The sequence below is a fragment of the Mustela erminea genome, chromosome 1 (genome assembly GCF_009829155.1).
Source record: "Mustela erminea isolate mMusErm1 chromosome 1, mMusErm1.Pri, whole genome shotgun sequence".
NCBI lineage: Eukaryota > Metazoa > Chordata > Mammalia > Carnivora > Mustelidae > Mustela > Mustela erminea.
Window position 1 is genome coordinate 101055675 of NC_045614.1, and position 27757 is coordinate 101083431.

Here is a 27757-nt window from a genome sequence, read left to right on the forward strand (position 1 = left end):
CATTTCAGAGACTGACTAGCACCTAGAATTTCCAGCAGATAGACCATACTTTGCCAGATTTGGAGATAGGGGCCTGGGCCCGAGGGGAGCCATTTGGTCACCTATTCCTCTGCTTCTACTAAAGACTACATCAAAACCTGCTAGTTGAAAATAAGAATGAAGAAGGTCCACCATTTCCCTTGGAAGGAGAAGTTCATGCTGGGAGAGTCTAACTGTTTTCAGTTGTCTAGAGCAATGCCACATGTAAAAGGGAATAGACAACTCCAGGTGCTCCAGAGGGGAGAATTATGACTAACAGGCAGAGGTTTGCAGAAGGCTAGGTTGCAGCCCAAAGAGGGACTTGAATGGAAGTCAACCAGTGATGAGCAAGAGGTCATGAAAGCGAACAGACACCAGGGCTAGAAGGGGCAGGGATGACATATGACTTCACATAGTGGGAGAGGCCCCTGTATTAGCCAAGAGGTCAGACTGGGTGACCTCCGAAGTCTCTTTCAAAGCTGAGATTCTGTAATCAAGATACAGTGGGTGGGGCACCTGGGTGGCTCAGTGGATTAAGCCTGTGCCTTCGGCTGGGGTCATGATCTCAGGGTCCTGGGATAGAGCCCCGCATCGGGCTCTCTGCTCAGCAGGGAGCCTGTTTCCCTCTCTCTCTGCCTGCTTGTGACTTCTCTGTCAAATAAATAAAATCTTAAAAAAATAAAATAAAATAAAATACACTGGGTGTGTTCTAGTTGGGGGAATGAGAGCATTTTTTTTTTCCTGGCCAACTAACCTGCTCTAATCGCTGATGGGGCTAAGCAATTCTTCCTGCTGTGTAACCAGACTCTGTTTGTAATTTTAGGCTATTTGCCATTTCTCCCTCTGAGGATGACAGGGGAGCCCGGTGATACTCAGATTGTGGCTTAATAGTCCTTCAGAGGCTTAAAAAGTTAGGCTCTCTCTGACCACTCTCAGCTTTTTCTTTTTCCTGATTAACAAGGTCAATGTTTGTCGTGTGTGTGTGTGTGTGTGTGTGTGTGTGTGTGTGTGTGTGTTTTCCCCCATTTTAACCTCACTGTCCTTTGAGATGAAGGTGCACCCATTCCACAGAAGAGGACAGTGAGGCTCAAAAAATAAGGATGTGTTGAGGAAGGAGGTTATCTTGTATGTTGCTTTAAAAAAAAACTCTAAGTCCTAAGCCATTGGTATCTTTAACTATATGAAACAGAGGACTGTATGACTAATGCTGCTCTTTTGTTCTAGAAGAACAAGAAAGGTTGGGGCGAAGATGAGCCAGACGAAGAGTCACACACCCCTCTCCCGCCTCCTATGAAGATCTTTGACAATGACCCTACGCAGGACGAGATGGTAGGACTCCTTTACTTTCTCCCTTGAAAGAACAACGTGTAATACATGTGATTTTGTCTTGTGTGTATGGTGGGGGTAGTAATACTCTCTCTCCCTTGTTCTCGCTCTGAATCTGTAATGATGGAGATTTGTCTATATTTGGTAGGTTACCCTCCCCCTGCCCTGGAGATCTGACTCCATTCAGGGCAGCAGAGGGGCACGTGCAGCAATCCCAGAGTGGGACGGGTGTCTCATCCTGTTGATGGAGGATAATGGCTCTGTCTTCGGACACTGCAGATCCTAAAAGGAACTGTTTGTCTCACAAGGAGTCTGAGGGCAGTTCAGGCTGAGATCCCTTTGTTGTACCTGACGTCTGAACTGTGTTTTTGCTGATCGGTTTCCCTACACTCAACTCTAAAATCCAAATAGAAGTAGCTTCTGGTCAAGTCCAAATTCTGCAAGCATGGGAGGGAAGGAGATGCTGCTAAGGGGGGAGGGAAGGTTGCTGACAAAGGTGGGAAAACTAAACGCAGGCTGTCGCGTGCTTGGTCTTGTACAATCTCTGGCTCCTGAGCATGCGGAGGCTCCCGGGTGCCTGGAGCGTGGATGTCTGTGTGGCCTCGAAGCCCCCAGCGATCACCCTGATTGCTCTAGAGGCTCAGCTTGGACGTGCTGCTCAGTACCAGCCAAGGCTTGGGGCTGCTTTAACTGCACACTCCGTCACTCATTTTCCTAGCAAACCCTGCTTTCACCTCAGTGTGTTTTTCCTGCCTTCTCTTTGTCACTGTCCCCTTGGACTCTGTGGGTTTTAACTGTCCTTTACAGTTTCTTTTCAGAGTGGCTTGTGGTGGAGGTGGTGGCTCAGCTGTCCCTCTGAGGACAGCCCTGTGTTCCCTGCTGCACCACCTTGCAGTGGCACGGCTTCCTGTGGGGCAGGGGGGCCAGCAGAGATTGGGAACAGATGTTTCCACCAGCACCTGGGATACAGTTCAAAAAGTCCGGCTTGCCCGTGCTTCAGCATGTCTGGTTATAGCCCCGTCCTGGAGCTCATTCCCTCCACTTTGTATTGGGTCACGAACCCAGACATTAGTTGGGGTCTTCCAGGGTGCCACACAAGAGGGAGAGACTCTAGGGACAGGATGATGACAGTTGCCCTGCTCTGGGACTCCGCCATGAGCCAGGCACAATGCTGGCCCCTCCTACGGTGACGCTGGTGGCCCCTGTTGGAAGGACAAGTAGCGGGAAGTATGGTGCGAGGCCCATCCTGGGCTTCCAGGAGCAGAAGCACCCACGTTCCACACTGAGGTCTGCACGGGAGCCAACCTACTGTGTTCCCAGAGGCCTTCCCTTGTAAAATGTTCCACAAACAGTGATCACGGCGTGTGTGGGGCGAAGGACGCTCCTGTCACAGCATTAGCTGTCCCACACGGCATTTGGCAAGGAGGTGCCAGCTGGCCTATGATAAGTAAAGGTCATGGACCCACCCCCTCAAATTCCCTCAGACACAGCTTGTTTGGGGGAAGAGGATGTTATGTTGATTCTGGATAATCTTTAACTGAAAAGGCGGACTTACCCCAGACATTTGTGTGGCCTTTTTGTTAGCCAGAAAGAGGACAGATGGCAATGGTCCCTTTTTAGACACATTCACCCTCCTCAGCCCTGCCTGTTTGATGTCTGTGCATTTATTTTTCTGAAACATTTGGGGAGCCTCAAAACTTCTAGCAATTAGAGTCAAACTTATTAAAATAAGTTTTTGCAACAGTCTGTAAGGAATTTTTTAGTCTACCTATTTAATGTTACACGATCACCTGGATTCTCCATGTTCCCCTCTTAATGTTTGTTCATATGTATGTATGTTTTATTTTTATAGTTTTAATATATACTTGATATGTTGAACGTTTTATTTAATATTTTTAAAAATCTTACTAATTTTAACTTCGTAACTACAATTTTAACAGCATTAAATAGGAGTATTTCCCTTATTCGATGTAGCATAATTTGCTTGGCCAGTCTGTTTTGGGATATCCTGGGTTGTTTCCAGTTTTTGCCGCCCTAGATAACACTGCTACAGATCACTTTGTACATACAGCATTTGTTCTTTTGACTTCTGTCCTTGGGATAAGTTCCCAGGGGTAGGATTACTAAATCAAAAAGTTGATAGCTTGGATTTCCAAACAGGCTTAAGCTCCTTTCCTGCATTCCCCAGAAGAGGAGAAAGAGTGTTGTTCTCTCTCTCTTAATTATTATTTGACTTTGTTTTACCCCATCTCAGAAGCAAAGACCTAGAGTAACTCTTAAACTAGACAAAAAGTAGCTTCTTTTTGAAACTTTCCCCCTAATGTAAGGGACAAACTTGACGCCAAAGCATGGCCAGGACTTTCAGGTTTTTATCTCTGCAGTGATCAGTGTCAAAGACTGAAGGAACTTACCCCAGTTCCAGGGTGTTTGGGGTCCAGGGAGCACAGTTGCCTGTGCTTGGCTGTGCCAGGGGGAAAAGTTCATACATGCATGCAGGGTGAACCATTTCTCCCCCAATTTCTTCTCAGGTAGGAGAAGGAAGATAAAAACCACTGTCCCTCCATGAGCAGGATTCCCCACACCATTGGTCATCCAGCCACATGGACCAGTCAGTGCTTCTTGCTGGTACAAAGGGATGGTGGGCAGGCCCTTGGCTTGAGCCTCCTTTTACTGTGAATAGGACAGTCCCTGGTGACTCTAGCATGAGACACTCAACTCCTTGCTAGAACCATGTATTATAACCACATGTTTCAATTTGGGAGCAACAAAAACAGCTGTTTGTGGAGGGGTGTGTATGTGTGTGCATGCACACACGCGCGCGCGCACATGTGTGTGTGCACATGTGTGTGTGTGTGCATATGAGTGGGCGGGGGGGGGGTTCTAGCTTCCTGGTCTTTAAGTGCCCTGCCCTAAAATTTTTGCTTGTTACACACTGAAGATCTATGTTTAAAATCTGTATTTAAGTAAAGCAAAGACACTTTCTCTCCTTTGGACACATTTGAGGCCAGGTTTACGGACCCCTTTCATACCCTGAAACAGCAATGGGCAGCCCTGTTGTGGCCAAAGTTCTATCTGTCCCTCTCCCCCTGTTGCTGACAGCAGGTGCAGGCCTTACCTGTTGGCCTCCCAGGAACTCAGCAAACCTTGCCTTCAGTTCCTCCAGAGGCCTGCCTAAGGAGAGCCTAGTCTCATCCCTGCTTTTCTGCTGGCCAGAACTCCTCACAAGGAGTCAGGCAGGACCGTCTGACACCCACACCACTTCCTGTCTTGCTCTGTGATTTCTTGCCTCTAAACATAAAGCTTTGCTTCCCTTGCCTGCCTTGAGCTGTGGACTTGCTGTTTTGCTTCCTAATTGCTATTCCTCATTCCTTGCTAATCTGCTTTTCCTTTGCTGCTCAATGTCTTGCAGTCCTCCTCTTTGCTAGCAGCCCGGCAGGCTTCCACTGAAGTACCTTCTGCTGCAGACCTTGTCAGTGCAATAGAACAATTGGTCAAAAGCAAGCTGGTAAGTGGGGGTCCTGGAGGCAGTTTTGTGTGTGTCTTACCTCCATGTGGCTCCCAGGGTCTGGTGTCTGTCTGCCATGGCCTCCTTTGCACCTGTCCTCATTCTTCCTGTAAGATTGTTTCTAGCTAAGGATGGTTTCCCAAAAAACCTGTGCTCCACAGTCTTTTTAGTTCCTTTTTTTTTTTTTTTTGAATGGGCATGGCCAATTAATGGCCCTTTTGGGATTGTGTCACTAATGAAAGGAAAAAAGTATCCAACACAAAACAGCATCTCTCTGAGCCCAGTCCACTGACCCACAGGGATGCAGCATTTGGACAGTGACTGGTGTGTGTATGGTTAGCCCTGAAGCTAATTTGGCTCCTGAGACACAGAACATGATTTGGGTCTTTGAAAGTACTGGGTAATTTTATTTGCAGACCCCAGGCAAGATTCTAGCCTGAGAGTCTGGCAAAAGTAGATATTATATAGATAGTATATATGGTATATAGTATGTATAGTGTGTGTGTATGTATGTATATATACATGTATTATATATATATATATAATATCTACTATCTATAAATATAGATCTATCTATATAAATATAGATATATTATAAATAGATATATAGATAGATAGAGATAAATTTATCTATATATATAGATATAGATCTATATCTATAAATATAGATAGTAGATATTATAAAAGGGCATGGGCCAAAATGTGTAGCTCTTTCACCACAGGAGATGAGGGGAGCTGGTGTCTACCCCCATCATGGGGGACAGTCAAGCTGATGGCCACTGAAAACTGGCCTAGCTTGTGACTGTCACGGGGGCCAAGCAGATGACCGCAGAGAAGGATTATGGGTCTGGCTGCTTTAAGGTTTGGGCTCCATGCTGGTGAAAGAGCTTGTTTTTGGATAATGTTATTCCTCTGCACCATGTTTTTACACTGACGTGTATTCCTAGAGGATGACAATTTAAAGCATTCTCCTTGCCCTTTATCCTCATTGGTGTCACTCGTTTGGTTTTTCTCAGAACTTTCATTAGGATAAATGTCTGTGCTTCTGCCAGACTTCTCTTGGACAGTTCTGCTAATCAGCACCATATAAACCCTTATCCCCTTGGCCCAGGAAAATGCTGGATGCCGTGCAGGGAACCCTGCCCAATCATGATTCTGATTATAGTAACTCCGTCTTCAAATCTCCCAGCTTAGAGAATACTGATGAAATTTAACACGTGATTTTCTTCTCCTTCTAAGTTTTCCATCCTAAGTAAGAAAGAATTTTGCAGCTGATGTTTTCAATAACTGTATCTAACTGTTCTTGAGGGCTGTCAGGTCTCTGGTCACCCTCCCTGTCTCACTGGTAGGAGTCGAGTGCTCGTGTGGGCACTCCATTGGCTTTTCAAAGCTTGCCTCTCCGACCACCCCCCACTCGCTCTCCTTTTTTCTTCACGCTGACCTACACACCCTCTTCATGATCCAAGTACTGTCTAACAATTTTTTCCTTAAAGATCATCCTTTGTTTTTTTTCTTTACATTGTCCCCTTCACCACCTGTGCCTGAGCCCTGGCCTCATGCCTGGACTATTGAAGTAGTGTCCTGCCCCCTCTGCCTCCCTCTCAGGCCTCTGTCCCCTGGCAGGTCTTCCGCATGCACTGCCGTTGCCTTCCTCCTCAGTGAAGGGTCACTGTCTGCCTCTTGCCTCCACAGTTGTCTGCAGGGTGGGGAGCCTTCAGGTACAGAAGACTCTTCACTGAGGTGCAGGAAGACAATTTTAGAATCTCTTCATCATTTAAAAAATGATTTGGGGTACATTTTGTTATATACATAATGATAACACAGTAGCACAGAAATACAAGTTATAAATAAGTTACATGTTTGGGCAATGTATGGCCAAAATTAGGTTTCCTGATAGAGGTATATGATCAAGGTTTGGAACTCACTGGATTAAATATTCCATGGATAAAATTCACACTTACCCAGTATTCCAATGCTTTGTAGGCAGCCTACCACCACTTATTTATTCTGGTTGATGAACTCTGCTCCAACCAAATTGTTTTCCTCATGCATTTGGCTCTCCTCCCCCGAAGTTTCTATTCATACCACCCTACTTCTCTGGAACATTCCCTCTCTTATTTTTGCTTATCTAAAGCACAATAGTCCTTCAGGGCCCCACTGGAATCTCATCTGCCCAGAAGGGCTTCCCTGACCAGCCCAGGCCAGATTTCTTCTGCAGTCCCATGCCAATTACTATGTAAGCCACACACTGCTGGGGCCAGCTCTTAGATAGTTCTGTTACGTTATTTGTTAAAGTAACTTAATCTTTTCTTTATCTTTGTCTGTGTAGCTTCCCTACCCAGCAAGATTAGGACATGATTTTCCCCTCCTCCATTAGTACACAAGAGGCTTTTACACTCATATGTCAGTAGACACTTCTCTCCAAAATGCTGTATTTTTGTGTATTTTCGATTATCTTTTATCCTGATATTACTGCTCACCTGAGTGTTCTGGGAGTCCCCACAGCCCTTCTAGTTGTGTGATCAGTGTGTCTGGTATTAAACAGGTAAGGGTAGATATTGAGAAGTTGGGGCACCTAGGTGACTCAAGTGGTTAAGTGTCTGCCTTCAGCTCAGGTCATGATCTCCAGATTCTGGGATGGAGTCCCACGTCTGGCTCCCAGCTCAGCAGGGAGTCTGCTTCTCCTTCTCCTTCTCCCTCTCCCTCCCCTCTGCCTCTCCCCCTGCTTGTTCTCTTTCTGTCTCTCTCTTTTTGACATAAGTAAATCTTTAAAAAAAGAAAAAGGTCAATGAGAGTAAGTTTCCCAAAAGAGAGGAAGTGGAGGGTATTACTGGAGCAGATCAGTCCTGTAACAGGCCCTCAACAAACCTCTATCAGATGAGTGGTTGCTCTGTGGTACGTTTCCACAATAAGAACTTTAACTTGTCCCTCCACCAATAACTACTCCTTGAGGACCTGCAGTGAACCCAGAATTATAGAGATTTCTTTGGCCAAACAAGTAACACCAACCCCATATCATGGAGAGGAATGAGGGAGCAGCAGCTTGGTTTCTAAGAATCTTCTCCTCAAAATTGATCCTTTGTCACTCCTCTGCTTTCTCCTCCCTCGCATCCCAGTATATACCCGCTGTAGGAGAGCAATGAAGCAGCAGTGTGTGGTGGTTTCCCCAGGCATGTTGGAGAATCCCGAGTTGCATTTTTACCGCTGAGACTTGTATTCCTATTCCTCATTAGCTCTTTAGCTGAGATGAGGGTAAGACCTAGAACCTATGAAAGTTCCAGAGCTTTTATTTGACTGTGAGTACAACAGTGTGACAGCTGCCAAGATAGGCAGTGTGTTCATAGGCTAGGTTAGTGAAAGTACAATGTACAGTCAAGGAGAGTAACAACCCCATTGTCCTCCAAGTTCTTCAGCCCACACCTGCCTTGAATACATGTGAGTCGTGTATCAGGTTCTGAACGCAGCATTCTGAAGTGTTCCTGAACTCAGTGGAAGGGCCCCAGAGGATGTGAACAGTACCATGTGGTGTCCACATCATTTGAAGGGAAGTTGAAGGTACTGGGTTAAATGAGGGGAGAAGTTAGGAGAGAGAAGGCTAGTGAGAGCTGTCCTGAATTCATTGAGGACTGCTGTGGAAAAGAAGGGTTGGTCTCCCTCTTTGTTACTCCAGAGGGTGGAACATAGACCTGTGGGTGGAAGTTATCTTAGTTCAGTATGAGATGAGGTAATAAGTTCCTTTCCAAGTGACAGAGTCTGGAAATTTTACAGGAGCGTCTAGCATACTTGGACTTTTATATCTAGGGCTTAGATTCTTTCTACTTTCTGTTTTGGGAAATAGTAGGAAGAGATAGCACCAAATTCTGCTCCACAACAAAAGCCTGGAGATCCCTTGTGTCTTGGAGCCCCAGAGCTGCCCTTGGTATGTTTTGGTCACGTGGTCATGACGGCACCAAGGCTTCTGCCACGAGTTGCTGGTAGGAAACAAGGGTGGGTGTTCTCCAGCTCACCTATGATACAGACATAAACCCTTGAAGCTTCCCCCGGAACTCTTTTGACAAGTTCCTCTGGACATCAGTGGACACTTCTGACACTTCCAGCCTCAGTCTTGAATCACTGCTTTTATTTACTAAGAGAAGATGCCCACCCACCTCCCCCCAAATAGATCTCACACATTTTTTTCCACATTTTGTATTAAGATAGTCTCTCTAACTCCAAGCCAGGTGTAAGGACTCTCCCTACTTTCCCTGTGTGATTTTTCTTTCTTTCTTTCTTTCTTTTTTTTTAAGTAAACTCTATCCCAAAGTGGGGCTCAAACTGACAACCCCGAGATGGAGAGTCACTTGCTCTACCAACCGAGCCAGCCAGGTGCCCCTCCCTATGTGATTTTTTTTTAACATGTTTTATTTATTTATTTATTTATTTATTTATTTATTTATTTGACACAGAGAGAAAGAGAGAGACCCAGTGAGAGAGGAAACACAAGCAGGGGGAGTGGGAGAGGGAGAAGCAGGCTTCCCACTGAGCAGGGAGCCCGATGCAGTGCTAGAATCCAGAACCCTGGGAACATGACCTGAGCCAAAGGCAGATGCTTAACAACTGTGCCACCCAGGCGCCCCCCCCCCCACCACTGTGAGATTTTTAATAAAACTTTTCCTAGATGTGAGGACGGGTGGTGAGGTGGTGGGTGTGCAGGGAATCAGAGACCTGGGTTGTAGTCCCGCCTTGGCTGTTTATTGTGTAGCTGTGGGCAGTTACTTAGTCTACTTGGGCCTCTCTTTTATCTTCTTTATCAGCAGGGATGATTCTGTCCAGCTGAATCTTATCTCAAAAAAGATACCATGATGATTGAGTAGGTGTGAGTGTGCTTTGTAAAATGATAAGCAAGCACCCTACAAATGTTAGCTCTTAGCCATCTCATCCGGGATCTGTGTTAATGTCGGGGGAAGGCAACAGAGCCAGCCCTTTCATAGCCCCGTCCTGGGCCATGAGGACACAGTGTGTGTCAGCCAGTAGATGAGCGGTTGGGTGGACAGGGCAGGGTTATACCTTAACCATCTATATGATCTGGTTTTACTTCTCAAGTTCAAGGAACAAGAGCTTTTGTGTCTTTAAAAATCTTGTGTGTCTCTAAACGGCCCCAGGATATCACAGCCTGCCTGAGATGAAAGGTCAAGCCTCCAGAAAGCATACCTCCTATCTGAGCCCTTGTCCTCAGGTGGCATGTCACAGCAGTTTCCTGGGCTTGGGATGGTATTTCTCCTCTACCTTTGGAGTAGGGACTGGCTGGGATTGAGCTCTTGTTCAGTCTACCCAGTGACCCGTCGTCCTAGAATGTGTCTACCTGCTTCAGCAAGGCTTCCTGCCCTCTGGTTCTCCCGCTTGATAGTATTCACCTCCCTAGGCCAGCCCAGTGGGCCATGAAACATGACTCGGGCCACACTGCATCTGTATGTCTTTGTGCTTTGCTCACCTCTAGGTGAATCAGCCTGCTTGGTCAGTGGCAAGGTAGAGTTAGCCAAAGAGCCCAGAGAGGAGGAAATAATGGCCACATTGCACCCATGGTGGAGGGGTGTATTTTCAGGCACTGGGTGCCTCTGGCCTTCCTCTATGGAAAAGGTTCCTGAGCTTGGTGAAGTAGAAAAGTTTCGATTTCCACCAAAAAAATTTGAAGACAAAGTCACAAACTTGAAATGTCATTTGCCCAGACATGAAATTTTTTACTCTACAGTTATCTTCTTCCCCATCCCCACCCCTAATTTGTCTGGAGACGATTCTGATCTAGTACTTTTGGTCCAGAGAATATTATTTAAATTTTTAGAACAGGGTGGGTCAGCTAGGAGGTTGGTGTGATGTGTGGTACGGGACAAGCACCCTTATCTGTTGTTTTATCAGATGACCTTTGACCTCTCCCCAAGAGTCCCATAGTACATTCAGTAAATTCTTGGAGCCCTACCATGTGCCAGCTCTGGCACTGAGCACAGAACCTTCCTTAATGGAGCTCACAGGGTTAGTGCTCAAAACTCTCTCTGCCTGGACTGTTGAACATTTCCTCTCTGACTGCGGTCTGATGTCTCTCTACATGAATACCAGATGGATTCTCTTTTCTTTTTTCTTTTTAAAAAACTTTTTAATAGTTTTTTTTTTTTTTTTTTACTAATAAAAGCAATATATGCTCATTCAAGAAAAAATGGAACAATGACAAGGGTAGGAACACAAATTATATCACTGATAATATCATCATCTAGACACATTCAGTGCTGAAATATTGATATATTTTCTCCTAGGCACTTTTTTTTTAAAGATTTTATTTATTTATTTGACAGTGAACACAAGTAGGCAGAGAGGTAGGCAGAGAGAGAGGGGGAAGCAGGCTCTCTGCTCAGCAGAGAGCCTGATGCAGGGCTCATTCCCAGGACCCTGGGATCATGACCTGAGCTGAAGGCAGAGGCTTTAACCCACTGAGCCACCCAGGCGCCCCTCTCCTCGGCACTTTTAAAAATAATGTACTTAATTAGAGAGTATAGAAAAATGGCATTCTTTTTTCCTTTACTGTCATATCAGAGACACTTTCCCAAGTCATGAAAAGCTCTTGGAAACATTAAGACTGGTCTTCCTAAAACTTAAATCCAATCACGTCACTTCCCTGCTTCAAACCCTTCATCACTGGTTTTAGAAAGTAAAGTCTCTACTTCTTGATGCACCACACAGGTCTCCCTATGATGGGACACTGCATTCTTCTCCAGGGTTGTCAGTCTCACTCCTACCCTCTTCCTTCACTCACTCCCCCAAACTCACACAATACACAGTCATTTGCCACCACTCCCCAACCCCTTGCCACTTTCACTCCCTTATATTCTACCTGTGTGGGCTGCTTTCAGCTTCCCAGGCTGCCCCAGGTAGGTTCACAGCTTGATCCTTTACTCAGAGTGTTGCTCCTGCTTAGAAAGCTCTCTCATCAGAGGATCCAGTGCAATCCTCTTTCTCAATACTCAGTTCAAGCACTGCCTTTTCCTTTCCCTCCCCTCTCCACCCCCTCCTCCCCCAGAGAGCATCTTGCTCCTTTTTTCATCCTCCTTAGTACCCCTTCTGTCTAAAACAGTACCCATGATAGCTTAGATGATGGAGGGTAGGAAGCCAGATTGTATTCATCTTCATTTCTGCAGTGCTTGGCAAATATTTAGCATGTAGTAGATGCTCAATGAATATTCGCTGGAGTGCAAACCGTTGAGCAGTTGCAGTGCTGTGTCATGACTGGTGTGCAGGGGTGTGTAAAGGGTGCTTATAGGAGTCCCAAAGAGGGCATTTTATCCATAATCCAGCAGACAGGGAATGTGTTCATTTTTTAAAAATAATTTTTTATTTTTTATAAACATATAATATATTTTTATCCCCCGGGGTACAGGTATGTGGATCACCAGGTTTATACACTTCACAGCACTCATCATAGCACATACCCTCCCCAATGTCCATAACCCATCCCCCCTTCCCCCAACCCCCCTCCCCCCAGCAACCCTCAGTTTGTTTTGTGAGATTAAGAGTCACTTATGGTTTGTCTCCCTCCCAATCCCATCTTGTTTCATTTATTCTTCTCCTAACCCCTTAACCCCCGCTGTTGCATCTCCACTTCCTCATATCAGGGAGATCATATGATAGTTGTCTTTCTCCGCTTGACTTATTTCGCTAAGCATGATACAAACGTAGTGATCCGAAGGGGCACGTGCACCCGAATGTTTATAGCAGCAATGTCCACAATAGCCAAACTATGGAAAGAACCTAGATGTCCATCAACAGATGAAAGAATGTGTTCATTTTTAACAGAGGACAGACTTCCTCCCTAATTAATCTACTGCTTTGAATCCTATTTGCATTTCTGTTCCATGGCCTTGGACCAGCTAGAGGCACTTTGTGGCCCTGTCCTCGTGCACCTTCTCCTTTGCCTGCTGAGACTGTGATGGCCTGAGCCCTGGGCAGGGCAGAAGCTCCCACTACCCATAAACCAGCCCCTGCTGCCTGCCTCCCAGCAGAGGCAGCACAGACAGTGGCAGCTTGCCCCCAGTTGCCCATGGCTGGGACCCAGGATCCCCCCTCTAGCCCTGGAAGCCTGCCATCAGAGGGAATGGCATTTGAGTTATAAGCATTGACAGCCAAGGCCATTAGGAGGCCCATTGCCCAGACTACAGCTTACCCAGACCCTTTATTTCTCTCTTCCTCCTCTCTTGCCGCCTCTGCCCTACTCACCCCTTTGCAGAGAGTCTTTTTGGGCTTTTTTGCTCATTCAACAGGTCAGACAGGAAGATAGGGAACATAGTTCCCTGCATGACATTTCAGCTCCTCAGAGGCCCTTCATTCTGGAAAGTTGAAAAAGGACCATGCCAAGCTGGATGTTCCACAGGAGAGCCTTGTAGGCAGAGATGGAAGCCTGTTTGCCCAGGCCTTGTAGTCAGCATCCTGCCAGCCATCAGGCTGTAGAACAAAGGCTGTAATAGGACAACAGGACAAGGAGGAAGGGAAGTAAAAGTCATGTAATCAAATCAGTTAGCAGCTGAGTCCATTTGCCTGGGAGCCTGTCTCTGGCCATGGCACCAGGGAACAGGTCACATGTCTTGAAGAGCCTGCCTGTCCACTGGCTTCTCAGACCCAAGCACCAGACACTCTCATTTCCTTAATAACTGGTTAGAGATCCAGAATCTATAAATTTAGCTAAACTCTCCTTGACCTTTCTATATTTTTAGTCTATGCTGTTTCTCAGGATAACAACTTCCACAGTTGATTACTTATCCTGTAAAATAACTTCATGACAAGTTAAAAGAAATTCTCACTCTTGAGCTTGAAAATGCTATCTTTATTTAAATTTTGTTTTAATTTTTTTACTAACATATACTGTATTATTTGTTTCAGGGGTACAGCTCTGTGAATCATCAGTCTTACACAATTCATAGCACTCACCATAGCACATAAACCACCCCCCCTCATCAATGTCCATCACCCAGCCACCCTATAAGATGCTATCTTCTTAATTCTAGTTTCTGGTGTTGGTAACAAATTCATGCTTGGCCCTTGGTACCTTTTGTTGATTTGGAGGTAGAGCAGGGGAAAAGAAGGTTGATATCATTTCTCAACTTTAAATTTTTTGGCTTTAAGACTTTTTTTAAAATATTTATTCATTTTTAAAAAGATTTTATTTATTTATATCAGAGAGAGAGAGAGCACAAGCAGGGGTGATGGCCGAGAGAGAAGGAGAAGCAGACTCCTTGCTGAGCAAGGAGCCCAACGTAGAGCTCTATCCCAAGACTCTGGGATCATGACCTGACCTGAAGACAGACACTTAACCAACTGAGCCACCCAGCCCCTCCCCTTATTCATTTATTGTAGAGAGAGAAAGAAAGAGAGTAGGGGAGGGACATAGAGAGAGGGAGAGAGAGAATCTCAAGCACACTCCCTGCTGAGCATGGAGCCCAGCGTGGGGCGTGATCTCACGTCCCTGAGATCATGACTTAAGCCAAAGCCAAGAATCAGATGCTTAACTGAATTACACACTCAAAGGCCCCTCTGCTTTAAGTCTTAATATCCACCACCTGTTATATAATGAATGACCCATTGGGTACCTCATTTACTTTTTGTTTCATTCCTCTGGACTGTTCCTACTTGTATTTATCCTATCTTGAATTACGGCAGCTATGAGAATTTAGACATATACTCCAAGTGCACGCTGTTTAACACCATGCTGAAGCCTGTTGTTTCTCCCACCTTTTTGGAGATTTTTTTATCTTTGTGACTTTAACCTTAAGGCTGATGTTTTCAAAGACTTCCAAAGTGAAGCTTTTCCTTTGAGCCGCAGAGGCTGTTGTAAATAGGCCTCTTGTGTGGGTAGTTTGGGTTAGACACCCATATTTGTTTTAGAGTCGCTCACCTTGACCTTGATCTCCAGGCTTACTGTTTATCCACATTGCTTCTGCCAAGTTCCATAATGAAATTCTAAGTGTTGCTGTTTGCTCTTTCTTCAAGGACACCTGTGAAAATGCTAAGATTGGCCCCATTTTTTAATATCCTTCTTGTTAACAGCTCTGGGGGTTGGGAGGGAGAGCTCATCATTGTAGAATATTTTTAATTTTCCAAGGGGTTATACAACTATTGTCTCTCTCAATTCCTTAGAAATCTGTAGAAAGGAGAGATCTGATTTGAAAACTGAAAAAAAAAAAAAAAAAATGAAGCCCACATGGAATAATTGCAGCTGTCTCACTTAAGATCATCCAATGGCTAGCAGATCTGGCGTTAGAAACCTTTGCTCTTAAGTCTTTCTAGAGTACTGTATTAATATCTTTACCTTGTTTCTCAATCCTATAGCACCTTAATTAAAGGAAATTAAAGGGATTCATAAATGAAAGAAAACTTTGGCAAATAACCTTAGGAAAGATATTTTTACGAAAGGCTAAATCTATTAATCTCTTCCGGTCTACATCTCATTGGCATCTCGGGGTTGGGGGGGGGAGGTAGCTGATTTAACAAACAGGCGTTGGTCCAACGAGCTCTCCTGTCACTACCTTCCCCTTATCAATTGGCATTTGATGGTCTCACAACTGATCTTTTTTAACTGCTTCATCAGTATAGAATCTCAATGATTATCTTTTTTTTTTTAAGATTTATTTATTTATTTGACAGAGAGAGAGAGAGAGAGAGAGAGGAGAAGGGAAGCAGGCTCCCCGTTGAGCAGAGAGCCCAATGTGGGACTCGATCCCAGGACTCTGAGATCATGACCTGAGCTGAAGGCAGCGGCCTTTGAGCCACCCAGGCGCCCTCAATGATTATCTTTACCTCTGAGGCACTTACCCAGATATAAGTCACTTTGACAATTTTCATTATGTCAGGAAATTGGACGCACATGATGCCAAGTTCATCCTGATTGCCCGAGAAGGCGGCAGCTCTGGGCAATCTGCTGCAGGGACAGGGGAGTACCTGGCCTCCTGGTGCCTCACTGACATTCAGTGAGAACAGCCTGGGCTACTGGTCTACTAAGTTGGCTATAGCTAGGCAGGAGGGGACACAAGGGCCTCCAGATGACTTTTCAAGGTATGCTTCCCTAAGGCTGTTTTTCTTCTCTTTTCAGAGTCTAGAAGGAGGCTCATACCGGGGAAGCTTGAAAGACCCTGTAGGCTGCCTGAATGAGGGGATGACTCCACCCACACCTCCTAGAAACCTGGAAGAAGAACAGAAAGCCAAGGCCCTGAGAGGCCGGATGTAAGTAACTTTCCCATATACTACCCTAGTACGCATGTGTATGGTGGACAACATGCTGAGGTCAGAGGAAGTTTGGGGAGGATTACAGAGGGGTCCCCCACACCGTATTTCCACAGATACTATTCATTCTAAGTAAAGGTGACCTAGATCTGTCCAGTGTACATTGATAGACAAGGCACTGCCGTGGCATCGACTTTAAGAATTTTAGGCTAAAGTATTGTCAGGGAGATAGCAGCTGTTATTGACAAAGTGTGGTTATAACCACGGTCTGTTAGAAATTTAAAACATGTTGGGGCACCTGGGTGGCTCAGTCAGTTAAGCATCTGCCTTTGGCTCAGATCATGATCCTAGGGTCCTGGGATTGAGCCTCCGGCAGGCTACCTGCTCAGCAGGGAGTTTGCTTCTCCCTCTCCCTCTCCCTTTGCCCGCTCGCTCGCTCTCTCTCCCCCATCATTCTCTCATAAATAAATAAATAAATCTTTTAAAAACAAAATAGCACATGCTGACAAAAGGAAAACAACAAAGTGCAGAGAACTATGGGACTATCACTATGGTCCCATATTAGAGAAACCATGGCAGAAAGTCTGGTAGAGTTTCACCTGAGGAAACATTTCTCAAAATGTAGAGAAGTCATATCTAGGAAAGGCTTCTGTTGTGCCGGCTGGCCAGGGCCTAACTCTAGCCCTTTCCTAACCCTTTAAGTTGGCATCCATTTGTGGGCTTAGCTCCAAGAGAATCTCTTCACTTTTTTTTAATAGTTGGGGGTAAATAAAATTCACATTGCAGCCCATTTCACAAAAACCCGTCCTTTATATAAGGTTTGAGTTATCCACCCTGATGTCAAGGCCATCTTCTGTTATTTGAGATGATCAAGAGGATATCAGATACCATTAATCCCAAACCACAATTCCTCCAAAACTTTAGTTTTCTTGCTTCGGATTTGATTCCATGTTGGAAGCAGAGCTTGGTGAGTCTTGGATGTGGCCTGGTGTGTGAGGGATTATAAAGCCCAGAGAACTGATCCCTTTGCTAATTAGTCTGTCTCGTCCTTCCTTTAGCCTGGTCACAGATGTGAGGATTAGCAAAAATGAGTGAGGCCAGGCCCCTCTGTTGCCTAGAAACCGGCAAAGTGAACATCTATGACTTTCTTTCCTAGGAAACAAGAGTAGAAACATCGTAGCCAGGGCCTGGCCTCCAAGCAGGGTTGTCACCTCATAGCTGAGCTGAACAAGTGTCTCTTCAGTTCCAAACTTTCCCCTCAACTTTATGGGTACCCAGGGGAATCCCAAGAATGGAATAGAGATAGAAAAAATACTGTCCCTAAATGGAAATTTTTTAGGACTTGTATAAAGCTGCTTCTCTTTAGCCTCTCAGGGTATTTTTCACATAGATGAGACAGTGGTGGAGCCAATGCTCCAGTCCTCTGTCAAGCCAACCAAAACTCAGATCAGAGAGGAGACCTTTGGGGTAGCAAGTGGTCCTTGGCAAAGCCTGTCACTGCTCTTGTCATTTTGGTTGAACAGGCTCATGAGCAGTCATGTAAGCCATTGTCCTGCTTCTAGATGTGCTGTTGTCTGATCTTGCTCCAACAGGCAGAAGTTTGTTGCCTCTTTTACTCTCTTTACCCATTTCTCTTCTTATTCTTTTGCCTGACTCCACAACTCTCTACAACCTGAGCTATCCTGAAAATCCAGCCATTACAGTGTCTCATTGCTCTTGCTGCAATTTATGGCCATGATGAAAGAGAGGATAGATACATGTTCTAATTGTGAACTCTGTGTGAGGCGAGAGGCCAGGGAAGGGGCGTGGTGGGGGGAGGGGGCGAGGTACAGGGAATGGAGACAGTCCAGACAGCAAAGGGTTAAATGAGAGCTCTGTGGAGAAAAGATGAAAACAGATACTTATTTTTCCAGGACAAGAAAAAAGTCAAGGGTGGGCTTGATTGTCTTCAAGTTTTAGCCGTCATTCATTGAACAGTAGGTGTTGAATACCTATTGTGCCCCAAGGTATGGGATGTATCAGTGAATTAGACAAACAATAGGAATAAAAGAAAAGTCCTTGCTCTCATGGCAAGTGTACACTATAAAGGGAGAAACTGCACAATAAACAAAATAAAAATAGATTATTAAGTATGTTAGAAGCTGAAAAAATAAAAAATAGTATGGGAGATTTGGAATATGATTGAGACCGTGTTGCGATTTTAACACACAAAGACTAGAAGCAGGTAAGAAATAAGCCATTAGCTATGGCCATTAGCCAGGGAGGAAAAGTGTTCTTGGCTGAGGGAATAGCCAGTGCAAAGCTTCTAAGAGATTTCCTGTGCAAGACCAGCCATTCCTCACCATTGTGAAACACAGAAGTTAGAAATAGGTGTGACCTGTTGCTGGAAGAAGTTTAGTTGGGCGAAAGAGTAACATTTACCTTGTAAATAACCTTTACTAATAAGAACTGAACATTTGTTAAAATGCTTTAGTATGATTTCAATTTATTTGACAATTAATCATGGTCTGTCTTATGCTGCATGTAATTTAAATCTTTTATGGACCTTTTCAGAATGTCCATTAATGCGTCATGATCTCCCCAAGTATTTCGTCGGGCCTTCAGTGGAAGTGATGCCAGGCCCACTAGCAGCACCTAGCCTAATCATCCCCCTTCCCTAGAGGCTGGAAAGCCCAAGACAGCCCTCAATCTGTCAGCAGATAGCATAGGATAAATATATCGCCTGGAGACAGAGAGCTGGACTTCATCTCCAGAGGGCCCTCCCAGCCCCAAATTCCCACTCCCACTTTCCTGTGGGTTTTTACCATTTTCTTCCAAGCAGTAATGTGGGCCATGCTAAAGATATATTTAAATGCTTTTATTTGGCCTTGCCAGTTCCTTCCTGTGGCCTGTAACACATGATTGTGGATTGTGTATATTAGAGAGAGGAAACTGGTTGGAAGTACTGGACATGCTGATAAAGAAGCATGTGTTCCTTTTGCTTTCTCCCCATCACCCTGAGGCCCAGACCCTTGGATCTGTTGGCTTCTGTGTGCCATATAGGTCAAGAATTCCAGATGAATTGCTTCCTGCATTCAGAACATTTAACAGCCCTTATGTTGGGGTTCCTTCAGCCCCTTGGGCCAAATAAGCAGTTGTGTGGCTCCAGGCAAAAAAAAAGTAGTAGGAGTCAGACTCCAGTAAGCCGCACAGCACCCAGCCTGCCCCCGTGCACAGCCCTGAGTATTTTATGTCCAGCTTTTTACTCTCTGGACAGAAAGAAAGAGAAGCTCTTGGATTTGAGGCCTCAGGGGCACCAGAGAGCCAGTCTGAGCAGTTTGCCAGGCAGCAGGCAACAGTGAAAGAGCAGTCTCTGAACTCTGGCATAATAGGTTCAGATCCCAACTCTGTTACGGACTTCATCATCTTGGGCAACACAGCCTCACTATCTCCCTCTATATGAAACAGGGCTTACAGGGGCACCTGGGTGGCCCTGTGGGTTAAAGCCTCTGCCTTCGGCTCAGGTCATGATCCCAGGGTCCTGGGATCAAACCCAGCATTGGGCTCTCTGCTCAGCAGGGAGCCTGCTTCTCTTCCTCTCTCTCTGCCTGCCTCTCTGTCTCTCAAACAAATTAATAAAATCTCTAAAAAGAACAAACAGGGCTTACGCTCCCTGCCTTGATAGAAGCATGAGACATTTCAGATGAAGGGCTGGCACAAAGCAGTGTCTGAGAGGAGGAAATCATTAACAAGAAAGAGACCAAGAAAGCAAGGGTCCTTGTGTTGGTTATACCCCACATCTGCTGGGGAGAGGGGAGGCTACTGCTTTGAAAGCTGTGATAATGGGGGCCTGCAGTCAACCTTTCTGGCCCTGACTGGACCTTTTGCAGGCCAGTTACCAGGGACAACTATCTACTGTAGCTTCTGTATCTCAAAAGTTTCACTTGATGTTGGTGTCTCTGAGGACTCAAAGCTTGATTATCAAGCAAATGTCTCTCTCCTCTTGATAATCACAGAATAGAGTTGAAATGAAGGAAGGAAAGTCTCCTGGTGAGTCCTTGGCCTCAAAGCTTTCATAACTCAGTTTTGTCCAAGTGTCTTGTCTTAAAGGTGCCAAAGTATCTTTCCTGTCAACTTAAGTGTGAAGATTTCTTGCTTTGCAATGAAGAGGAACCCTCATTGTTCTTAATCTCCTGCTCAGGTTTGTCCTGAATGAGCTGGTACAGACAGAAAAAGACTATGTCAAGGATCTGGGGATTGTGGTGGAGGTGAGTATGTGGGTCAAGGTGGGTCTGCGGTAACCCAACCAGGGGCATGTTGGACCCTACCTGGGTGGGCCAAGGTGTTTTTAACTTGTGGGTTATGTGCAAATACATCTGGGTATTTGCAGAATGAGACTAAGAATGACAATAGATCAAATATAATATGCAGGGTTTTTTCTTTTCTCTTTGAAATATCATAAAAGATTCAGAGGGAGATGGGGTCTCAAATTTGGGGTAGAGCTGAGTCCCTTCATCTTGTTTTAGGTGACTAACTTACTATCTCAAGAGCCTCATATGGCGTTTAACCATATGGACATTTCTTCTTCAGACCTATGAGTCACCATGGGCACAAGCAGGGCACTCCTAGGGAAAACTTGGGGCTTAGAGTCTCCTTAGATTTTAAGGAGAATGTTATGGCTACCAAGAGAACAGACCAAGAAAAATCCACCCATAAGACAAGACTGACAAGTCCATAGTTAAGAGTTAACTTACAGTAAATAAAACAGTGCTCTCCTTAGGGATTTACTTTAGGGGCATTTAGATGCTTGGATGAAAAAGACTTTCTCTTAAGAGGGCTGAAGACAAAGAAAGGGACCTAGAACTTTATCAGAGTTGGGTCTGTCTCTCTGCACGGGGTGAAATCCTGGCCGAACACTGAGAGACCAGGGAAGAGCTTGCCCTCAGGCTCCCAAAGAGAGTGGGCACTTACCCCGGCTGCAGTATATGAGGCTTGGCATGAGAGCTTTCTGGTAAAGATGTCCCACTCATCACTGCCTCTGCTCTACAGGGCTTCATGAAGAGAATAGAAGAAAAGGGTGTCCCTGAGGACATGCGAGGGAAGGATAAAATCGTGTTTGGAAATATTCACCAGATTTACGACTGGCATAAGGAGTAAGTGCCACCTTGTCCCGAGGACAGGGCCCTCTGGAAATCCAGGACCTGCCCATCCTCCCCCTGCATCTGACCTCAGGGGTAGGGTAGGGCTGGGGGAGAGTCTGGTGTCATGTATCTCCTCATGGAGAAATAATATAATTCTGAAGGAGGAGGCCTCCTTCCCTTACGCCCTCCCCTCCTTTTAGTTTTTTCTTGGCTGAACTGGAAAAATGTATCCAGGAGCAAGACAGACTGGCCCAGCTCTTTATTAAACACGTGAGTGCTTCCCAGCAGCCTCTGCGCCCTGCCCCGCCCCTCCCACCGGGCTCCCTTGCATGCTCTCGAAAGTTCCTTCTCTCTTCTGCCCCTGACCTTCCTTCTCACCCAAGTTCTTGGTTTTTTGAGGGGGTGGGAGGGAGTACCTTCTTGGCAATTTGAAAGATGGGTGGTTGCCTACTGCGTGTACTCTTGTTTCCGTGGTATTGAAGGGCCTGTGACCCCTGAGCAGGGCGTGGGGGCCGTGCCCTGGGGCGGAGCCCGGCGGGGGGTGGTTTAGGGGAGGGGTCGGTGGGGGGCGGCTTCCTGAGTGCGCCTCCTCTGCCTCTGCAGGAGCGGAAGCTGCACATCTACGTGTGGTACTGTCAGAACAAGCCGCGCTCTGAGTACATCGTCGCCGAGTACGACGCTTACTTCGAAGTAAGCTGCTCGGCCTTCGCAGAGCCGGGGTCAGGGAAGAAAGGCAGCCCGAGGCAGCCGCAGTCAGAAAGGCCGGCCGTGTCCAGCCGCATATGCCTCCCCTGCCCCAGACAGTGCTGGGACCCCCTTCAGGGCAGGGAGCGCTGCCTCAGGGGGGCCACTGCCTTACTTCGGTTCCGTGGGCGGCTTTGCTCTGGACGAGTTGAGGCGGCCTGTGTGCGGAGCAACGGTGACACCAACGCGGCTTCAGGAGCTTGGCCCCGCTTCCGGACCCCAGCGCAGACCGCCACCCGCCCCACCTGTCCTGGGGGACTGCTGGCGGAGGCCCCTCTTCCTCAGCCAGGCACTCGCAGTCCCCTCAGGCTCTCCGCTTGCGGTTCTGTCAAGCACCTGCCAGTGTTTGTTTTGCCCTGCCCCGGAAGTGCTGCTTTTGTTGGAGAGCAAGGCTGTGCCTCAGAGAGAGCCCTTCTCCATCTGTTGGCAGATCTGTGTCCAGGGTGGTGCAGTTAGGCCCCTGCCCTAGGAGGAGCCCTTCTGACAGCAGAGAACAGAATACTCATTCCAGCGTGCCCCCCAGGGCTGGAGGGAGGACACGGGGTGGGAAGTGCCTAACATGCAGAAAGGTGTGGGTTTGTGTTGTTAGTAGCATGGTGGCAGCTGTGTGGGCAGCTGTCCCTCACCCCTGGTTTGAGGATTCTAAAACTCCATTGGCCAGAGGGAAGGCCTGTCCTTCTCACCGTGCCCGTTAATCGCGGGGACCTCATTCCTTTGGATCCTTTTTCTTCTAATGTAGATCCCTTGTGTTCCAGGAGGTGAAACAGGAGATCAACCAAAGGCTGACACTTAGTGACTTCCTTATCAAGCCCATTCAGAGAATCACTAAATACCAGTTGCTCCTCAAGGTGAGAGAGCTGTGAGCCTGAGTCAGGGCCAGAGAAGGGTCATCTCAGATTCTGAGATGGGGAGCAGGTCAGCGGGAGGCTGTGTCTCCACCACACCTTTCCCATGAACAGCAGGGGGAAGGGGTGGGGGAGGGGAAATCTGTGGGCTATTATCTTCCCTGTCCCTGACTTATGTCAGCCTTCCTCCAAATAAACTGCATACCACTCCTGCCTATAAGGTTGGTGGTTAGTTCATTTTCTTTCTTTCAATTCGTTTTCTTCCCTTGTCACCATCACAGACTTGGGATCTTTAAAAAATAAAAAACAATAACATAAAATCAGAGGGACCACAAGGAGAAAGAAAAGCCAAGGCAAGGCCCTGGAGAGCTTAAATGAGTAATACCTAAAATTTGATCATATTTTATCTTTTAAAATGGTTTAATTTGGTTTGTCTTACAGAATATGAGGTAAATGGAAGAGTGAGATTGAACTTTCCTTTCTCCCAGGCTTTCTGAACATAACCCCCACCCCTACCCCGCTTCCTGCTCAGAGCCTCCCTCTCCCTTCTTCCCTTTCTCCCCCTCCTCCTTTGCCCATAGCTTTTAATCTTTGAGTATTTGGGGGTTTTCTCCATGTTTCCAATATGATTCATAAGTTCATATCTCAGCTTCTATAATGCACTGCCATGTCTGTTGGGGAGGAAAGTCATCTGGGTGTCATCATAGGTTTTATGATGCTGGATTTTTTATAGTGCTCTGTTTTCCTAACTGATGTCTCCACTCTGCACCTTCCCTGCTCCCTCCTGCCCCCACCTTGCTAGGACTTCCTGAGATACAGTGAGAAGGCTGGTTTGGAGTGTTCTGATATTGAGGTGAGTCTAATGCTCTTGGCACTGGCTGTTCTCGGAGACAGTGTTGGATGTCTGTCTCTAAGGCAGAAGAACTGGCTCTTGAGGGCCAAAGGTCCAGGCAGAGTCCCTTGCCAGCAGCTGCTCAACAGAATGGGGAATGGCAAGTAGTAATAAACACACTGAGTGTTTTTCCAGAACCTGAGAATTCTGTCCTGAGAATTCCAGAGTTTCACTGCACTCATCTTCTCAGTGTGGCTCCAATGGCATATGGTGGGAAGGGGGTGCGATATTTGAGTCTTCTGACATCCTTCAGAGATTCAGTGTTTCAGTGTGCCATTTCATCCATGAATCCAGGTACTATCTGAGTTCAACACATAAAACATCCTGTTTTCACTGCCTCCCTATCCTGGAGGATTACTCCCTAAGTGAAGTCCTTTGAGGCAATCTCACCATGGGGATTATTTTAAGCCAGAGAGGTTACAGACCATTCTGGCAGGTTATTTTAGGTGAAAACCTCTAGTGTTTCACAAGCCAGGCTAAGCTGTTGCTTAGGCAGCCAAGAAGCAACAGAGAGAAGAAAGAAAATATGAGAAGGAATGAGAATTGCTAAATAAAAGTGAGAAGGAGGAAAAAGCTGGCTGGGTAGCGTTCTTCCCATATGTGGTCACTGATTCATCTGGAGCCGTGCGCTGATGATCAACATCCCAACAGAAAATCCCATACTACTCTAGGAGTGGGCAGCAGGAACCAATGTCCTTTCCTAGAATTAGGGATCCCCTCAGAGGTCCCTGTCCTCCAGCACGGAATTGCCCTAAGCTTCCTGCCTGAGTGCTTATTCCCCTCTTGTGCTGCTGTTGTTCTCTCCCACAGAAAGCCGTGGAGTTAATGTGCCTTGTTCCAAAACGCTGCAATGACATGATGAATCTGGGACGCCTGCAGGGCTTTGAGGTGAGCCCTTACTGAGCCCTCTCTCTTCTGGACAGCAGGAGCCGGGGCTGTGAGGCAGCTTCCCTTTGAAGCCCTGTGCCCTTTGAACCTCCTCTGCCACCTCCACTCACCATCTGTGCCTTTGTGCCAGGTTCTCTGGCTCACAGGCCCAGAATATGTATCTATTTAGGATATCCAGTGATAGGACAGTCAGAGAAGGCTACAGAGCAGTCCACCAAGCTAGAGTCACAATTCCAAGGGGGTTGGAAAGACCCGAAATTCCTTATAACTGTGGACCTGGCAGTGACCTCTGCTTTGCTTGCTTGCTTGAGATGTGAGCGCGGGAAATATGAGGGAGAGCAGACTATGGAAAGAAAGTAGCACCAGAGGGAAAATGAGACACCCTGTTTTGGGAGGGGGGGGCAGGTTCCTAGGTCTACGTAATGGCTGGCTTTTTAGTTAAGTGAATATTTAAAACTTTAAAGCACGCACACATTTCTATTCTTTGAAATAGAATAGAATCTTAGGAGCTTGAATTGAGAATGGAATCTTAGGAGTAATAGCTAGATGTCCCTAGAATTTTGGATTCATTAAATAGCCAGTTTGCTAGGGCTGCCATAACAAAGTCCCACAGACTGGGTGGCTTAAACAGCAGAATTTATCATCTCATTTTTCCAGAGGCCAGGAGTCCAAGATCAAGGTGCAGGCAGTGATGGTTTCTTCTGAGGGATGTGAGGGATGGATCTGTTTAGGCCTCTCTCATTAGCCTATAGATGGCTATCTTCATGTTCACATGACATGCTTCCTATGTCTTCATATTGTCTTCCCTCTGTTCATTTTCTGTATCCAAATTTCCCCTTTTTTTAAGGACAGCGATCATGTTTAAGTAGAGCTCACTCTAATGACCTCACTTTAACTTGATTCCCTCTGTAAAGATCCTGTCTTCCAATATGGTCACATTCTGAGGTACTTGGGGTCAGGACTTCAAGATATGAAGTGGGGGGGCGCCTGGGTGGCTCAGTGGGTTAAGCCTCTGCCTTCGGCTCAGGTCATGATCTCAGGGTCCTGGGATCGAGTCCCGCATCGGGCTCTCTGCTCAGCAGGGAGCCTGCTTCCTTCTCTCTCTCTCTCTCTCTGCCTGCCTCTCAGTGTACTTGTAATTTCTGTCAAATAAATAAATAAAATCTTAAAAAAAAAAAAGATATGAAGGGGGGAGGGTTGAGCAATACACCCCATAACAGTGAATCTTTGAAGAAAAAATGGGCTTTCCTACTTTAAACTCGATAAGTGACTACCATTAGTTTATACCCCAACCTCATATGCTAACTACATATCATCTGTTTTTAATATTAATATGATCAAATTGGAACTGACAGAGTCATTGGCATTTAATAATTGTTGAACCCCTTAGAGAAAGATGTGGGTCTTCTAATTCTGTTTCCTGATAATTCTGCAGCCTAAGATTTTATTATTCCTTTCTAGAGAAACAGGGTTCCTGGAAGTTGAGATGGTAAAGAAAATAATAGCTTTTTTTCTCCCTGGCTAAATTAGGATAGAACAGAATAGAAATAAGGCAGACTGGTTTATAAGTAAATTTAGGAGATGGTACATTCAGGTTTGGGTTACTGAGTTGGAGTCCGGATGTCCTTGAGCCCAGTTCTCGTATCCTCCCTGCTCTCTCAGCCCTTCCTTGTGTCTGTCTGCCACCGCTTTGTTCCTGTAACCAGGAACTATGTGGAGGGTTTTCTTTCTTGTTTATTTTTTGTAGATTCTTAGTTCTCCATGGTAGACCTGAGGCATCTCAGGTCTGCAAAGCAGGGCTTTGCAGCAGAAATATACCCTGAGTTCTTACGGCTTTTCGGTAGTCATACTGGATGAAGTTCATAGTTTTTTCCTTGAGGCTATGCTAGGTCTAAAACTATTCTGAACAAACCAAGTAATTCCTTTTGCTCTTAAGTCTTGATGTCCACATGTTTCTGAGGAGGAGTCTGGCTTGACTTTCTCCTGGTCTTTGAAGGCACTGACCACTGACAGGAAATCAGCATCTGACCGTACTAACTCACGTTAGACTCCACAGGAACTGCATGCATGCACATCTGTGTACACAGAAGGCCACACACAGACTGCACGATTATCTTCCCTTTTCAGTGAAGCACCATCACCTCCTTTTTCTGTCAAGTCTCGGAGAATTTGCTTTGCATTCCTTCCACTAATTAAGAAGGACCATGAACATTCTTCCATCCCTTCTGAAGTCCAGGGCTTTGGGCCTGGGAGAAGTTTGTCTCTGACTTATATTTTCTCTCTTTTACATCCTCTAGCTTTCCCTTCAGTATTGGCAGGGCTATAATTCACAGGTTAGGCTCTTACATAATGTTAATAGAGCTTTTAGAGCTTTCCTGGCTAGCTGATCACTGGCTTAATATTAACTTTGGACCAGGGTAGAGATAAGCCTGTTTGGCTGCTGACCTTGACGGAAAGAAGCCATGATCCAAGCAGAGGGCAGGTGTTTCTTGGGAATAGGAAAGAAAAATGACCCCTGTGCTGGGTACTGTTTGGAATAAGGTATCATGTGCAGAGAATGGACCACATTTTCACTAAAGGGCAAAAGCCATCACCTGAGAGAGTGTGGTTCAGAGGAGGCCCTCTAGCTGCTATCAGATATCAGGTGTCAGCGTGTTCTTGCTGCAGAACAGTGGGGAAAGCAAGGCTCTCCAATGGCATCTGTGAAGACCTGCTGGGTTGGGCCTAATTCCCTTTGAAGATGTGAAGATGTCTCTGAAAACCAGGTTAGAAACTGGCAAACCAAATAGGCTCTTCCTATGGAGGCTGGAAAGTGGCCTGCTGGCTCAAGGCATTTTAAGAAGATCACAGGGCCCAGAAAAATATCTGCCAGCTTTTAATACATGGGCACCTGTATATGGTACTCTGACGATACCTGCTGATAGGTAGCAGGAGACTAAGATTTCAGAATTAGACTAATTCTAACTAAGACTCCATCCTGAAATAATAGAAGGAGAGGAGAGGAGCCCAGCTCATTAGATTACTTGTGGTCCTGCCTACATCACTCCCCTTGGTCACAGATTGGTTCTAGGTTTGTGGCCATAAGAGTACCCGAGGTCCTTGGCCTGTGCTGTGAGGGACTTCTGAGGACAGAAAGGCTACAGATGTCACCCACTTTCTGTTATCCTTGTAATAAAAAATAAGA

The 27757-nt window shown here is 46.0% G+C and overlaps 1 protein-coding gene across 22 annotated transcripts in view; it reads left to right on the top strand.

Annotated features, from left to right (window-relative positions):
• KALRN (kalirin RhoGEF kinase) overlaps positions 1-27757 on the top strand; it is a 659050-nt gene that overhangs the window by 579322 nt on the left and 51971 nt on the right. For 12 of the 22 annotated variants that reach the window (XM_032335453.1, XM_032335509.1, XM_032335462.1 and 9 more), the window contains 10 exons: positions 1243-1347; positions 4754-4849; positions 15954-16084; positions 20265-20331; positions 21113-21216; positions 21405-21474; positions 21808-21894; positions 22704-22796; positions 23596-23646; positions 24496-24573. In XM_032335453.1, the coding sequence (XP_032191344.1) occupies positions 1243-1347; positions 4754-4849; positions 15954-16084; positions 20265-20331; positions 21113-21216; positions 21405-21474; positions 21808-21894; positions 22704-22796; positions 23596-23646; positions 24496-24573 (882 nt within the window). The remainder of the gene's footprint in view (positions 1-1242; positions 1348-4753; positions 4850-15953; positions 16085-20264; positions 20332-21112; positions 21217-21404; positions 21475-21807; positions 21895-22703; positions 22797-23595; positions 23647-24495; positions 24574-27757) is intronic. The other 10 variants (XM_032335524.1, XM_032335552.1, XM_032335659.1 and 7 more) reach the window with 3 other exon arrangements.